Genomic DNA, 16,959 nt, shown 5'->3' with positions numbered 1-16,959 from the left:
TTATTGTATTTTAATGTTCTGTTGGAGGCCGCCCAGAGTGGCTGGGGAGGCCCAGCCAGATGGGCGGGGTATAAATATTATTATTATTATTATTATTATTATTATTATTATTATTAATGCAATTCTGCCGAATATACGTATTTTTACATGCAATTTCCCCAATATAATGCATTTTTCTATTTTATTTTCACTAGCGTAAGTTTTTATGCATGCTTACCCCCAAACATATGCTGTTCTGCATACATTTTTTTGGTTGGAAAACTGCATTATGAAATTCAGAGGCACTCGAACATCAACTGATATCTGTGTTTCGGCTCATGTATCCCGGCCACCTATCAGAAACTGAATTTGCGTACTGTTTCAGGAAGTACAGAATTGGGTAGGTTTGCACTGAAATGCAAACCAAACCCAGTTTTGCCCCTGTCCCTACCTAGTAGCTGCCGCAGAGCTTCTCCTGGTTAGCTGTCAACGGGCAATTAAAGGGGTGTGTTCTACCAAGAGTTATCAAACAAATGAAGCCCAACCCTTACCTGACAGGATAGCAAACTGCCGGTGAAGCTGTTCTATGATATCCACGGCAACGAGGGGCCTGATCTCCTGTTGCATGATTTCATCTGTGCAAAAAACAGAGAGAGAGAGTGGGAATGGTGGAAATGAGGGAAACCTCCAGTCAGTTAACTGGGAAGAAGCTCTCTTGCAGATCTCCACAGCAACGCAAAGAAAGATACCTTTTCGACTTGACCATAGGCTTTCATTTTGTCATATGACTCTTGACGGCACAGAAGAGTCCCATCTCCAGGCTGATGGTTTTCAGCATTTGTCTCTCGTGTTTTGCAGAAACGGGCTCTTCATAAACTGAGCCTTTAGCTGAGGGCGATGAGCTTCATGGACTATATTACCGTAAGTCCAGGCGTGAGATAAAGCCCCCTTTCAGTTCTTTGAAACAGCATTGCCTATTTTTGAGCAAAGCAGGCCTGCCCCCCCCCATCTGAGCAACAAGCATTTCATTCTTCAAAAGTTACAGAGCGCACAATGTTCCCAACGAGTTCTTCTCTCCTCTCTGCTTTTTCCCCTGCAGCCAGGCTTCTGAAAATGTGGCACAGTCCTCGCCAAGAGAGATGCCAACAGTTGATGGAGGGGGAAGGCTCAACCTCCCCCCAAGGCTCCCCACTGATTAATCCAGGAGAAGGAGTGTACACCAATGTCCCACCTCCACCCCAAAATAAAATTAAAATAAAATAAAATCATCAGCTTATGCTCTCAATAATTGGCATTGGGGCTGTGCACACGCTACACCTTTAAAGCCACTTGAAACACATTATTCTCCTCACAAAATTCTGCAGACTGTATTTTGGTTCAGGGTTGCTAGGTATTGCAGCTCTGCGCAGGGAAAACTACAGTGCCCAGAATTATTTGAGGGTAAGAATGTGTTTTCGGTGTGCTTTAAAGGTATAGTGAGTACACGACCAGGGAGGAAGGGGGAGACATTGTGAATACACACACACATACATGGCATAAAAGTACAAGAAATGATTTTAAGTTGTATTTTTAAACGGTAATGGCCTCCAAGGCCATTCCATTTGCATGCCTGTTGCCTGAGAATCTGCCTGATGGATGGAAAGAAAGAAAGAAAGAAAGAAAGAAAGAAAGAAAGAAAGAAAGAAAGAAATTTTATTTCTAACACTTAACAGGCTTGCCGAAGGAATGGGAGTGGTTTTGCTTGAGTTCCCCCTCCCCACTCTCCTGTATGTATATTTTATACAAGGTTGCTTCTAAAAATAGACTAGTCCCTGGTATTGAAGGCTTTCCCCTCCTAACCAAAGGAATTTTGTAGGAAAAGGATAAAAGATGAAGTAGTTAGAGTTGCCAGCACTTGGAACTAAAAAATGCTGGTCCCTGGGTGAGGCCCTTTCCACATCTAAGGGGAGAGCTAATGGGAAAAAAATGTTATGTTCATCTTAGGTGTACGAAAATTACATGCGTGGCGCTGTGGTTAAACCACTGAGCCTAGGGCTTGCTGACCAGAAGGTCAGCGGTTCGAATCCCTGTGACGGGGTGAGCTCCCGTTGCTCGGTCCCAGCTCCTGCCAACCTAGCAGTTCGAAAGCACATCAAAATGCAAGTAGATAAATAGGAACCGCTACAGCGGGAAGGTAAACGGCGTTTCCATGTGCTGCTCTGGTTTGCCAGAAGCGGCTTTGTCATGCTGGCCACATGACCTGGAAGCTATACGCCGGCTCCCTCGGCCAATAATGTGAGATGAGCACGCAACCCCAGAGTCGGTCACGACTGGACCTAATGGTCAGGGGTCCCTTTACCTTTACCTTACAAGCAGATTACAGTGGTGCCCCACAAGACGAATTTAATTCGTTCCACAAGTCAATTCGTTTTGCGAAAAATTCATCTTGCGAATTGCGGTTTCCCATAGGAATGCATTGAATTTTTTTTTTTTGCCCATGGGAACGCATTAATTAAATTTCAATGCATTCCTATGGGAAACCGCGATTCGCAAGGCGAATTTGTTGCAAAACGAATTCATCTTGCGAGTCACCATCAGATCGCAGGACGCATTCGTCTTGCTAAAAATTCGTCTTGCAGAGCATTCGTCTTGCGAGGTACCACTGTACTGTCGCCAAGCGATATCAGCGACATCAGAACCAGACATGATACCCGCTCCTGACAAACCACGACACAATCCAGCCGATGACTGTTTCACAGTCAGAAAACAGAAAATAAATCCATACCCCCCCAACATGTTGCAGCCCAAACCCGGGGCCTTTGTCTTCCGTGACGCGCATGAGAGCATGGAGCCCCCAAAATGGGCAAGGTATATAACTCGAAATAGTGAACCAAGCCACAGATTATATGTCATGTTACACACATGCATTATGTACCTGCCTGAGCTCTGAAGATTTGATTTGATTTGATTTATTATATTCCTATGTTGCGTTTCATTCAAATGAATCCCAAACAATAACAGTAAATAACAATAGCATGATAGAATGTGATATAACATCACAATTATAGCATAAATCATACAGGAAATCAGGAAATCAGCCCTGAGTGCTCACTGGAAGGACAGATCTTGAAGCTGAGGCTCCAATACTTTGGCCACCTCATGAGAAGAGAAGAATCCTTGGAAAAGACCCTGATGTTGGGAAAGATTGAGGGCACTAGGAGAAGGGGATGACAGAGGACGAGATGGTTGGACAGTGTTCTTGAAGCTACAAACATGAGTTTGACCAAACTGCGGGAGGCAGTGGAAGACAGGAGTGCCTGGCGTGCTATGGTCCATGGGGTCATGAAGAGTCGGACACGAGTAAACGACTAAACAACAACAACAAATGCTTAGTAACATTTTTGGTGCCTTAATGTTATATGTTGCTGCCATGCTTAACGCTGTGACGGGTAGCGGGGACCTGCACATTTCCCTAAGAGAGGAATTGCGGCACCACAAAAAGGACACAAATCTGCATAAAATTGGGTTATGCTAATTTATACACACAGATGAAAGTTTGGAAATAATTCTTAAGTGGAACGATTTAAATAGAAATATAACGCGTTCCATCCTAGGGGTGAAGACTGTGACCAGGTGAGCCGCATGCCAGCTTAGTCAGCTCCCCAGGTGTAAACTGTGGACAAGCAGCTTCAAGGCTACTTGCTCTCTCTTCAAAGCAGACTAAAATCGGACAGCCCTTCAAATTACAGGGTTGCTCACTGTAAAAGGAGACCCCTAGGCACTCTTCCTTGCTGGCCGCTCTGAAAGGTTCTAACTGAAGGATAGGACAGAAATCTCTCAAATAAGAGAGGAAGAGGAAGACCCAGACAGATTGAGAAACTGAAAACACTCTCTCATTCTCTCTCTCACGCACATCCACCATAGAGGAAGGTGCCATGGCTCAGTGGTAGAGCATCTGCTTTGCATTCAGAAGGTCCTAGGTTTGATCCCCGGTATTTCCAGGTAGGGCTGGGAGAAATCCCCAGTCTGAAAATTTTCGGCGCCTCTGTCAATCTTTGTAGACCAGGGGGTCAGCAAACTTTTTCAGCAGGGGGCCTGTCCACTGTCCCTCAGACCTTGTGGGGGGCGGACGCAGACTATATTTTGGAAAAAAATATGAACAAATTCCTATGCCCCACAAATAACCCAGAGATGCATTTTAAATAAAAGGACACATTCTACTCATGTAAAAACACCAGGCAGGCCCCACAAATAACCCAGAGATGCACTTTAAATACACTCATACCTCGGTTTAAGTACGCTTCGGGTTTTTTTCTTTCAGTTTAAGTACTCTGCGGACCTGTCTGGAATGGATTAATCCACTTTCCATTACTTTCAATGGGAAAGTTTGCTTCAGGTTAAGTACGCTTCAGGTTAAGTACGGACTTCCAGAACCAATTACACTCATACTTTGGGTTAAGTATGCTTCAGGTTGAGTACTCCGTGGACCCGTCTGGAATGGATTTATCCACTTTCCATTATTTTCAATGGGAAAGTTTGCTTCAGGTTAAGTACGCTTCAGGTTAAGTACAGACTTCCAGAACCAATTGTGTACTTAAACCGAGGTACCACTGTAAAAGGACACCTTCTACTCATGTAAAAACATGCTGATTCCCGGACCGCTTGCAGGCCGGATTTAGAAGGTGATTGGGCTGCATCCGGGCCCTGGGCCTTAGTTTGGGGACCCCTGGTGTAGACAATAAATAGATGAAGAATATGACTCATTTATACAGCTTTCCACTGCTTTTTTCTTTCCAGGACAAGAGGCCAAACAGGTATGTGGGGCGGTGCTGGTGGGCTCTCAGGTGGGGGTTAGGGGACTGGAACCTGTCAGGTAAAGAGCCCTGTTCCGTAATCTGCCCAGTGTGTCCGGCTGACATGTGTCACGACTCCTGACTGTACCTTTCCCATCCTGGCCTCCCCGTCCTTCGCACACTCATTCATCCCTGATCTCACCGTCCGCCTGGCCCATTCCTCAGGGAATCTTTAGCTGCCACTCCTGGATTGCAGAGGGTTGGATGACAGAAGGATGACCCTTGGGGGGGGGTACCTTTCAACTCTACAATTCTATGATTCTGTGATCTGTGGGCATTATAAAGGTCCTCAAGAGACACCTGAAAGTTAACAGAGAGAGTCTGCCTGTCTAAATTTGGCCGAAAGAGTATTTAATAGCACAGGGCTGGTGACACCCAACATCCAACTTCTAGAGGAGGAGGAGGAGGAGGAGGAGGAGGAGGAGGGAAGAAGAAGAAGAAGAAGAAGAAGAAGAAGAAGAAGAAGAAGAAGAAGAAGAAGAAGAAGAAGAAGAAGAAGAAGAAGAGTAGTTTGGATTGTACCATGGCCATAACAGGGAGAATAGCTTTTATCTGATTTACAACCAGCCACCAGTCTGGTGTTGGTTACACCCACTCCCATTGAATATTGGACTCATTTGCACCATGCATGATAATGCGACACACCCAGTGAAGACTATTGGCCCTTTGTTGTTGTTGTTGTTGTTGTTGTTGTTGTTGTTGTTGTTTTAAAAAAATACTCTCTAACTTTGGGAAGACCACTTTACTACTACTGTGGGCAAGAATCCCGTAAAAGAAATGGAGTGGCCCTCATAGTCAACAAAAGAGTGGTGAAAGCTGTACTGGGATGCAATCTCAAAAAATGATAGAATGATCTCGATACGAATCCAAGGCAGACCTTTTAACTGTGAGGAGTAACAAGTAACCAAGGGGTTAACTGTGTACTGTATAGCACCTGACCACTGAGGAAGATATCATGTTACAGAATGTGCTAGAAGTGTTTCTGTGTGTATCAGTTGGTTTCGTTTTTGCCTGGGAGACGGTCGCAAGATGTCTGCGCACTCACCAGGTTGTTTGTTATTTTCTCTTTAAAATAAACTCCAGTAGTTATTAGAACACCTTGGACTCTGTGTGTTCTTAAGAGGCTTTTTATCCAACGGCTATACAAGTTTCCGCTGTGTGTGAGAAGAAGAACTCTGCTGTGTGTTTTACTGCCAGCCCGGGTCTACGGAGCAGAGGCGCTAGAGAAAGCGTGCCGGGCGGTAATCAGTGGCTCCTAATTGAGTCATAAACAACTCAAAGGAGTCCTATACCCGTCACATAACATCACAGTAATCCACAGTAATCCAAGGAAAATAACAGAATGTGGAAAAAACAGAGATCTGTTCAAGAAAATTGGAGATATGAAAAGAACATTTCGTACAGAGATTACCATAATAAAGGACAAAAGTGGAAAGGACCTAACAGAAGCAGAAGACATCAAGAAGAGGTGGCAAGAATACACAGAGGAATTATACCAGAAAGATATAGAGGTCTCATACACCCCAGGTAGTGTGGTTGTTGACCTTGAGCCAGACATCCTGGAGAGTGAAGTCAAATGGGCCTTAGAAAGAAGAGTTTGGATTTGATATCCCGCTTTATCACTACCCAAAGGAGTCTCAACGCAGCTAACATTCTCCTTTCTCTTCCTCCCCCACAACAAACACTCTGTGAGGTGAGTTGGGCTGAGAGACTTCAAAGAAGTGTGACTAGCCCAGATTACAAGTCTACCACTCTTAGCCACTACATCACAGTCAGGCCTCCGTAATGTGGGGGACAAATGTGGGGGACAACAATCAGCTCTTCACCAGATGATTTCAATGATTAAGCTGGGATGTAAAGGTTCAGGAGGTCCTTAATTTGTCCTACTATCCCACTCACCATACGACTGCGGAGAAAATCTGGGTCATTTAGCAAGCAAATCGCCTTCTGCATGCTGGATTATCATAATGTGTGCAAGAATTAAGACAAGGGAGGGGAGGGACGATGTGGGGGTTGTCACAGCTTAAGTGTTTCAATGCAATCGTCAAGAGTGACATATCAAGGCCAGCCACATTCATACATACACAATAGCGTGTTTTATTAATATGGAAAAGTTACTCTGTGGAATTAAGGGCTCAGGGAAACTGCTGACTGTGCATTTAAGCGACTGGCAGAGTAAAATTAGCCTGAGTTGCAAGCCAGGAACTGTGATTTATGATATTGTGTTTGGGGGTCACAGATTCTTGCCAGAAGACGCTCAAAGCAGCTACATCAGTGAAAGGTGCAAAACAGCAACATCTTAAAAAACAAACAAAAGACATCATAAATAACCATCAAGTAGAAAAATGGAAAGGAAACTGGAATGCTAGCTGCAATATTTATTTTACTATATTTATTTAGGCTGTTTCTATACCACTAAATATACACAGATATCTCAAAGCAGTGTGCAACATGCTGCACAAATGGGACCTGTTTTTAAATCTATGAATGTATTTATTCCTCATATGGTGCCAGATACTGATTCCAGCCTTGAGTAAAACCCACTGCATGTCACAGGTGTGCTCCTCAAAGGCGAAAGATTAGCTGTAGCTTCCTGTCAAGTGTATGGTCATTTGCAAAACCAGGTTTGCAGAGACGAAGTGAAGCATCTTTTAGCAACACCCTCTCTGGTCCCCCTTCCTCTATCTCCCCCAGAGACACAGAGAGAGAAAGCCTGTGTGTGAACACCCTTCACTTTCCCAAGGAATCCAGGTAAAAGTCAAATATGGCAGAATTAACCTGAGCCTTGAAAAGCACAAAGAACCAAAACAGGAAGTGGGAAAGAGAGCCGCTCTTCCAACTTCCTCCTTCAGCTCTATGTACTTGCTGCTTTATGTCTCCATCACACCTGAATGCAGCAGGCTCTATCATCCAACAGAGGGGAATGGCCGGGGGCTCTGGCAAAACTGTGTGTGTGTGTGTGTGTGCGCGCGCGCCAGCCATTACTGCTACCCAGCATCTGCCACCTGAGGGGCTGTCTCACTCTGTCTAACTATAGGGCAACCTGAGCACTGCACAAGGAGCAGAAGCTGCAACTAGGGTGGCCACATACACATAGCCGAAAAAGGGAAACGTGCCAGCGAAAAAGAGGCCAGAAGAGATTCACATAGAATATGCCCATGCTAAAAAAAAAATCAAAAAATAATAAGAACCGTGCTGGATAAGACCAAAAGCCCATCTAGTCTTGCATTCTGTTCCAGCTGTCAACCAGGTACTGATGTATAGTTGTGTACAGATGCAAATTTAGAAATACAAAGGATAACGTAAATAGAAATACAATGATCTCAAAATAGTACGGAAGGCTGTGACCACATGACCTGTGTGCCTGCTCAGTCTTACTATCTAGGTACTATCTTCAAAGCCCCTCCTGTTCTCCCTTCTTAGCTTTCTAAATGAGACTCGGACTGAACAGCCCTTCAAACAGACGAGTGTCCTCTGCGAAGCGGGACATGTGGTCACTGCAACTCCAGCCAAGTGCACGACAGTGAATATCATCTTGTCCTGCTGCCCCCTCCCACTCAACATAACCAAACTCTATTTATATGTTAATGGCCTCCAAATGACTGCCAGAAAGATGACCAGCTGGAGAGAAAGACCGAACTGTGTGCAGCCGATTGACAGGGCAATGCCTTATTGCTTAATTAAAGACCAGCTGAGCCAGCCAGCCACAGCAGAACACACTGAGACATCTTTGTTCTGCACGAGACTCAGCCTAGCTATGGGTTGATGGTTCATCACCCACTTCCTACGCACCCTTTCTGTGCTTCATTGCAACCCATTCTCCCTACTGGTAGCTGTGCGCGCTGTGTGTACATGAGTGCATGTGTTGGCTGTTCATAGTGCCCAGCTGTTGTGTGGCGGAGAAGTAATGCAGAGGGAGAAAAGCTCAAAGCAGGAGTGGTGATGTCATTGGCAACTGATGGAGATTCCTTGCCCTGTTAAGTGAATGAGGCGGAATATTCCTAAACATGGATCAGTGGCGTAGCGTGGGTGGGCAGGGGGTGTGTGAACCAGGCATCACCCGCAGAGATCTCTGGCATGCGCCCTCTGTGCTCCACCTGGCGTGCAAGCACCTGCCTGTTGGTGGCGAGGGCTGGGGAGCGGTGGGTGAAGAGCACCCTCTGCGCCCTGTCCCAGCTGGATGAGCCAGCGCCTGGGCTGGATGAGCACCCTCTGCCCCCGCCTGGCGTATGTGTCCACAGCCGCCCAGGCGCTGGCAAATGGTGCTACGCCCGTTATGGATCTTTTGCCTGGCCTTAAGCTTAGTCATTACGATCAAGTAGAAGAAGAGTTAACTGACTCAGAATAAACACACAACAGATCAATGAACTTGTTAATAAGATCAACAGGGATAATCTGATTATGTGACTCATTCCCAAGGAGCTGGCGAGATGCAGTGCGGAATCATGTGTTTGTCTGTGTTGAGGCTCTCCGTGGACATTGGAAGCCGCTTGAGAACAGTTCCTTGGGTTTGGATAGGCCACCTCAAGACATTTTGACTGAGATGCGTTAGGAGGGCATGGTGAGCTAGATTCAGCAAGCATTTGGCCACACATGAATATGAGCTCCAAAAACACACACCCAATGTCTGGTATAGAAATCCATGGTCCACTGCACATCCTCAAGTTTGGGTCACTGGTTGCTGAGAGATGCCACTGGGCAAACCTGCAGGACCTCCAGACTTATTTCTTCCCTGTTCCCTACTGTTCCTGCTGCTCCAGATTCTGAGTGGGCCCCATTTCTCCTTTGCCAGCCCATGATTTCCAGTTCAGCCATAAGGTAAGGTTGATTTGATTCCCCCGTCTCTGTTCCCAATGTAGATATTTATTCCCTCTTTGCTCCTGATGTAGATCTTCACTCACCTCGTCCTCCCTGGTGGTGGGGTGGGAGGGTGATATTTTGTGGTTCACCTCAGGCGCCAAAATGTCTTGGGCCAACCAGATGCCTATGGGACCTGCACTGCGGGAGGTTGGTCTAGATGACCCTTGGGGGTCCCTTCCAACTCTACAATTCTATGATTCTGATTCTATGACCTAAGTGCAACAGCAAAAACACTAACTGGCGGCTAGTATCCATGTGCTCGGACTCCACAAATGGGAGACAGCGATGCTTCTGAGTACCAGTTGCTGGAAACCACATGAAGGGAAAATCTTCTTGGGTTTCCCACAGGCACGTGGTTGGTCAGTGTGAGAATGGGTGGGCCATTGGCCTGACCCAGCAGCCTCATCTAGTGTTCTTACAGTGCAAAGAAGATCCAGAGAAGGATGTAGCCTGGGGAGTGGTACATAGAATCATAGAGTTGGAAGAGACCACAAGGGCCATCCAGTCCAACCCCCTGCCAAGCAGGAAACACCATCAAAGCATTCCTGACAGATGGCTGTCAAGCCTCTGCTTAAAGACCTCCAAAGGAGGAGACTCCACCACACTCCTTGGTAGCAAATTCCACTGCCGAACAGCTCTTACTATCAGGAAGTTCTTCCTAATGTTTAGGTAGAATCTTCTTTCTTGTAGTTTGAATCCATTGCTCCGTGTCCGCTTCTCTGGAGCAGCAGAAAACAACCTTTCTCCCTCTTCTATATGACATCCTCTTATATATTTAAACATGGCTATCATATCACCCCTTAACCTTCTCTTCTCCAGGCTAAACATACCCAGCTCCCTAAGCCGTTCCTCATAAGGCATCGTTTCCAGGCCTTTGACCATTTTGGTTGCCCTCTTCTGGACACGTTCCAGCTTGTCAGTATCCTTCTTGAACTGTGGTGCCCAGAACTGGACACAGTACTCTAGGTGAGGAATACAGTGGTACTATTACTTCCCTAGATCTAGATGCTATACTCCTATTGGTACAGTTTTGGGGAGATTCCCAAGGACCAAATGAAAAGACCTGGAGGGCCACATCTTGGCCTACAAGTACAGTCAGTGGCAGACCTGCCCCCCCCCAACCCTTCGCACTAGTGGAAACAAGTCACAAATTGCAGCAGGCAGATTACCATGGCTCAGTGACTCTTCCTTGGAAGGCCAAGTTGTGCTGAAAGAAGCACTGCAAATGTGTTAAAACAAAAGGAAGCAGGAGCCACCAGGGAGATGCTGATGGTAATTGCTATTTCTGCTTAGCTCGCCCAGCCTGGGACACGAGATCCGCATGCTGGTAGCAGGGAATCCAAATGCTGCTCTTGCAAGGGAAGGAGAGGTTAGGAGCACAGCTTATTCTGCAAAGCTCCGGGTGGGATGGAGAAAAACATGACCCAGTTAGCATACATGGGCAGAAGCTGTATCTAACGATAGGGCTGTTGGGTGGTTTTTTGCATTTAATCACAAGGAAAATCCTCTGCCTGTAAGGCTGAATCTGGATCAGTGTTTCAGCTGATCATCCTCCTAACACAGAGCTTCGGCTTCTATTCCATCTGTGTGATACGGCCGGCCAAGAAGACATTTGCTGCCTGAAGCAGAATAGTGAGCGATGACTCCCTACCAAGACATATAGCATCCAAGACTGGTCTAGCTATTTTGGCATCTGAGGCAGAAAATCCCACAAGCGTCTCTCACTGGGAGTAAAAACACAATCATGATGAATTAAAACAACTAACAGCACGCTGCCCTTTCATGATACCCAAAGCCAGCTGCCCAAAGTGACTCCCTCACTCTGCCCAATGGTCGAGCCAGCCCTGCAGTGTAGGGAAGAGGGAGTAAAGAAAGGAGGATAATTATTCCAACCACAGCTTTTAGCAGGTCTGAGTATACTGTTTTCTCTCTATCTGTGTATGCTGAATACTCAAAGAAAGGCAGGGCTTTCATTGGTATTGCTGTTACTGAGCAGAAACATGAGTAATCTGAGAATTACTCATTTCAAAGTATTACTATTCCCTCTTTGTTCCTGATGCAACCTTCCAACAGCTTCACCTCACCCCCAAAGGCGCACTCCTCCATTGTCTCCCAAAACAGACAGATGCCAGCACACAGAAGTGGGGGGGGGGAGAGAGATTAGGCTGTATGCTGAGACCCTGGATCCAGCAAGTGTTAAAAATATAAGAAAGGGTTCACATTTCTGGAATAACAAGGCTGGCTTCCTCCTGAGGTGATAGCCTAGGTAATGGACCATTAAGGGAATGAAGGAAGTGGATCTGTGCTAGACAGCAAATGGGTGGTAGTTAGAAATACAAAGGCCAGAGAGGAGAAAGGAGAGCTGAGTTGTGAGTTAGCAGCTAGCAGCTGGAAGCAGTAGGCTGGGAAGCCAGAGAGACAGAATGATGCTTGATTTCTGTTTGAATACAAGGCTATGGCTACGGGGGAAGCAAGACCCTCTGAGAGTGTTAATACTGTGAAGCCCTCCATTGTAGGCTCAGGTTGTGTGTGTGTGTGCAAATAAACTATATACAGTGGTACCTCTACTTACAAATAACTCTACTTACGAATGTTTCTACTTACGAACGGAGCTCCGTCCGCCATCTTGGATGCGGTTTAGATAGGATTTTTTCTACTTACGAATTTTTAGATAGGGTTGCTTCGACTTACAAATTTTTTCTCCCAATGCATTCCTATGGGATTCGACTTACAACTTTTTTCGACTTACGAATGTGCGTTCGGAACGCATTAAATTCGTAAGTAGAGGTACCACTGTATCCTAAAGACACCACAGTCTTTGCTGTCTCTCATTCTAAGGAAAACATGAGCCCTGGGAAATCACCTTTGGAATCTCTCCAGCTTGGAGGTTGGGGTGGCATACAACATTATGAAAGAGGTACTTGTTGTATTTCAGCCTTCCAAAGGGTAACGGTGGTATTGCAAAAAGATTATTGCAGGGGTGGAGGACCTTTTTGGACCAATGGGATATATCGCTATCTGTCCCCAACCCAGCAAAAGAACTTTGACAGGTGGGTGGGACAACCCACCTGCCAATCACATGACATCATTATGGCATCAGCTGATTGATTGATTTAGCAAGTGGCTTCATCCATTTGCCAAAGTCCCTTGCCCAGCACTTCCCCAGCATCTGACAGCCAGCTGGATGTTGGGTGCTTGGGAACCACGGCTCAAGCTCTTTGCTGCAAGGAAAGATCCAGCCATGTATCTGCTTCATTTGTGATGTCACGTGCTAAAAACAGCCTCGCAGGTCAATTTGGTAGAACATGTGATTGGTTGGTTGGTTGTATTTCTATGCTGCTTTTCATTCAAATGAATCCCAAAGCGGCTTCCAAACAATAAGTAATTATAACATGAAAAAACATCACCAACGCAGCATAAATCAAATAGAATAATTAACAAATCACCAGTGAAACAATTACAATCTATACAACACTTTCAACAAAGCAACAACTAAAAAGTAAATTAGACCTCGCCATTAAAGCGGAAGTCATATTATATGATTAACAAATAAATACAGGGTGTGTGAGAGTGCTGGAGGGAGCAGAAATGCCCCCTCACTTCATGTCAGACTCCCATGAATTTCACTAAAATCCAGATTATTATTATTATTATTTATTTATTTATTTATTTATTAATACCCCGCCCATCTGGCCGGGTTCCCCCAGCCACTCTGGGCGGCTTCCAACAAAACATTAAAATACAGAAATCCATCAAACATTAAAAGCTTCCCTAAACAGGGCTGCCTTAAGATGCCTTCTAAAGGTCTGGTAATTGTTGTTCTCTTTGACTTCTGGTGGGAGGACGTTCCACAGGGTGGGTGCCACTACCGAGAAGGCCCTCTGCCTGGTTCCCTGTAACTTGGCTTCTCGTAGCGAGGGAACCGCCAGAAGGCCCTCGGCACTGGACCTCAGTGTCCGGGCAGAACGATGGGGGAGGAGACGCTCCACAGCACTTAAGAGAATATTCTGCACAAAGTTAGAGATTAAGCACGCCCCCCTTCCAATTCCTTTGGGACATGTGGATTATTTGGGAGTAGTGAAGGAGTCTTACATTGACCTCTGAACTTTTCATGTGTTCCTGGCACAAACTGAGAATATATTGTTATCAGTAGGGTGGACCCTTTGCCCACCACGGGGTCCTGGCTAATGCCCAGCCTTGCTGGGTTACCGTATGCTGCTGGCCACGCAGCTATGGCTTCATTTGCTGCTGTCCCTCTGTTCTGCTCAGGGTTTGCTTTACTAATCCATGCCAGCTGCGGAATCAGTTTCAGCTTAGCTCATACTTTTGTGGGAAGAAAAGTGCTCTGGTCACTTTTTCCAAATCCAACCGCCTTACGGTGAGAGAGTTTTCCAATGACTGAGTTTGTGTGTATTAGAAAATTCATTTTCTACGAAATGCAGGCATACTATGCAAGCCTACATAGATTTCCTCAGGAGTAAGTCCCATTACGTTCAATGGGGCTTACTCCCTGGCAAGTTTATTTAGGATTGCAGGTGATCCTTCCCCTCATTTTTTTCATGTATGCAATGCATGCTTAGCAATTTTACATAAAATTTCCACTTCCAATTTCATGCGCTTCAGTATTTTACACATGAAAATAGGGACATGTGTGAAATACCCCAATTACAATACAACATCAGCTCATTAAATCTCCAGCTCTGCCTCCTATATGCTGCATTTAGTTATCCTTCAACAGCCCTGTCTTTCTTCGATTCAAAACCCAAGAGGATTCTTGTTGTTTTGGTTGAAGTTATGCTAACTAGAGAAACACATCTGCCCAGCTGTAACATTATACATAGTACAAAATATACATCGGCAGCTGCAATGCTTTAACATAACAGTCTGTGCACTGCACGGCACCTCAGCTTCCATCTGCAGACACTTACACTTACACACTGCATGTGTGTTAGAGATAGCTTGCATCCATTTCCCTATGTTTCCTTTAACTTCAGGAGACCCCATTGAGAGCATGAAACCCTGAAGAACAACAGCATTAGCACCTTGATCTCACAACATTTTTGGGTGCCTCCATAAGGCCATCATTTTGCAGACGGGAACTCGCTAGAACCTGGAAATTGCCAGTCACTGCTCCTCAGTTCTCTAGCACTGGGGAGGGGGTTTGCACCTGAAGAGGCGCCCCTTTGATTCTGCCACCAGAGGTGGCTGCCTCAGTCTGCCTCATGTCATGGATAGGCCAGCCCTGTTAGGAAGTCAGCCATCATCACGGCATAAAACACTGATGGAGTGCCGATATCACAGAGAAAAGCACATGGTACAGGCCACTTGTGAGTACACAATTTCAGAATGCTAGCAGAGAATCACATGGTAACATGTATGTCAAATGCTCCCTGCCTGTGGAAAGTACAGTGGTCCCTCGACTTACGAATTTAATCCGTTCCGAATGCACATTTGTAGGTCGAAAAGTTTGTAAGTCGAAAAAAGCGGTTTCCCATAGGAATGCATTGGAAACGGAAAAGTCAAGTAAACCGCATCTAAAATTCGTAAGTCGAGAAAACCCCATCTAAACCTCAACGGTTTTCCTTTCAGATGTCGAAAAAATGTAAGCGTGCGGCCATTTTTTTCATTCGTAACTCGAAATTTCGTAAGTCGAGTACTTCATAAGTCGAGGGACCACTGTATGTGCATTTGAGGTAAGGGTTCAAATCTTTCTTTCTCTTTCCTTCTCTTTCTTTCTTTTACGAGAGTCGAAATTTTGTGTTTTCACATTATTTGAGAAGGGCTGAACGTTTGCTATATTGCAATCACACAAATCTAATGAGGGAAAACAGTGCCTTCATCATAAGTTTTGAACTGACAGCTTTCTCAGATTTATATAGATAAGTCTAGTATTCCTCCCCTCCATGCCCTAGCTGTACGTCTGCTCCTTATGACAAAGCAGCTCCCCAAATACATCACAACAAGTGATGCATATGTAAAGCGCACATTGTAAGCATTCTGAATATTTCTCTGTGTGTAGTATCCAACTCACTGCCTCTATTCATTATCTGCTGGAACTGAAATGAGAGCACATTTAAAAAGATGAATGCCATCAGCCTCGCAAAAGACATGGAGAGATAGTCAATGTTTCATACTGAAAAAAGTATTTTTGTTGCACGGGCAAGGTTGTGCAAGAGACTATAACTCCAATTGGCTGCATTAAAACACAGCATATGCCTGCCTGCCTTAAGTAAAAACCATAATAATTCTGTTCTGAACTATTTCACATTGCTGAGAGGGAAAGGGAACAAATTAATTTACCATCTTGCAGAGAACTGTTGCAGTGCAAGAATGCTGCCGGACAACCTCCAATAATTCCCTTGTTGAAATAGAGGATATGACACTTTTCTCGCAGCAGTTTCCCCCCTCCATTCTGTTAAAATGATTTTTTTATTTACACAGAATCATAGCCTGAGCTGCAAAATATTTATAAAAGAAAATTGCCAGTTCCATATTGACTATATGGAACTGGCTGATCTGACCGGAAGACTCCGTGACCAGGGGGAGAAAGCGACAGAAGAAGAATGGTCAAGTTTTAAAAGTTATTTGAAGAAATATAGTATTGTAATTGATTAAGAAGATAGGGATTTTGAATGTTACTAGGAATTGTAGCGTAGTATGAAAGTAAAGTGAAGAAAGATAGAGGACGAATATAATTATAGAATATTAGAAAAGAGGAGTGAGATACAGTAATTTTAGAAATGGATAATGAGTTAGAATTGCTATTTGTGATTAATAGTGAATCGCAGTGAGTAGGGAGCAGAGGAAGTCGAAGTAAGAAGATTAGAATAAAGATTTAGAATTGTGATATTTTTCTTTCTTTCTTTCTTTCTTTTCTTTCTGTTTTGTATTTGTGTGTATATGTATTCTTTTATTTGTTTTTGCTATTGTACTGTTATTCTGTTAATGCTAAAAAGAATAAAAAAATTTGGAAAAAAAAATATAAAAGAAAATTGCAAATTGTTGTTCTGCATTTGCATAGAAGGGACGTGGAGTTCCCTGAAACCTAGGAACAAAGAAAATCCTTGGCAATGTTCCCATTGAAAAATTCATTTCACAATAATCTATGGAAGTCTCCAGCGGTCTGATCTGACATCTCTGTAGACGTTATTAAACCCAGATCCTATGTGTGGGTTCAGACTCCGCAGTTAAATCCCATGGAGTTCAAAGGGAACTTAGTGCTGCTTAAATCTGATCAGGATCGCTGCTCCGTACAGGGTGAAATGTCACAGGTCTTTCGCTCTTTCAA

The 16,959-nt window shown here is 44.7% G+C and overlaps 1 protein-coding gene across 4 annotated transcripts in view; it reads right to left on the bottom strand.

Annotated features, from left to right (window-relative positions):
• Positions 1-16,959, bottom strand: part of MCF2L2 (MCF.2 cell line derived transforming sequence-like 2) — a 198,808-nt gene that overhangs the window by 160,664 nt on the left and 21,185 nt on the right. For 3 of the 4 annotated variants that reach the window (XM_060274348.1, XM_060274349.1, XM_060274350.1), the window contains exon 2: positions 531-614. In XM_060274348.1, the coding sequence (XP_060130331.1) occupies positions 531-614 (84 nt within the window). Of the gene's footprint in view, positions 1-530; positions 615-728; positions 894-16,959 lie in introns of those variants that run through there. The other variant, XM_060274351.1, reaches the window with a different exon arrangement.

Source organism: Zootoca vivipara, chromosome 5 (genome assembly GCF_963506605.1).
Source record: "Zootoca vivipara chromosome 5, rZooViv1.1, whole genome shotgun sequence".
In the NCBI taxonomy this organism is placed as follows: domain Eukaryota; kingdom Metazoa; phylum Chordata; class Lepidosauria; order Squamata; family Lacertidae; genus Zootoca; species Zootoca vivipara.
Note: the sequence above shows the minus strand (reverse complement) of the source record. Positions and strands in the feature narration are given on the sequence as shown.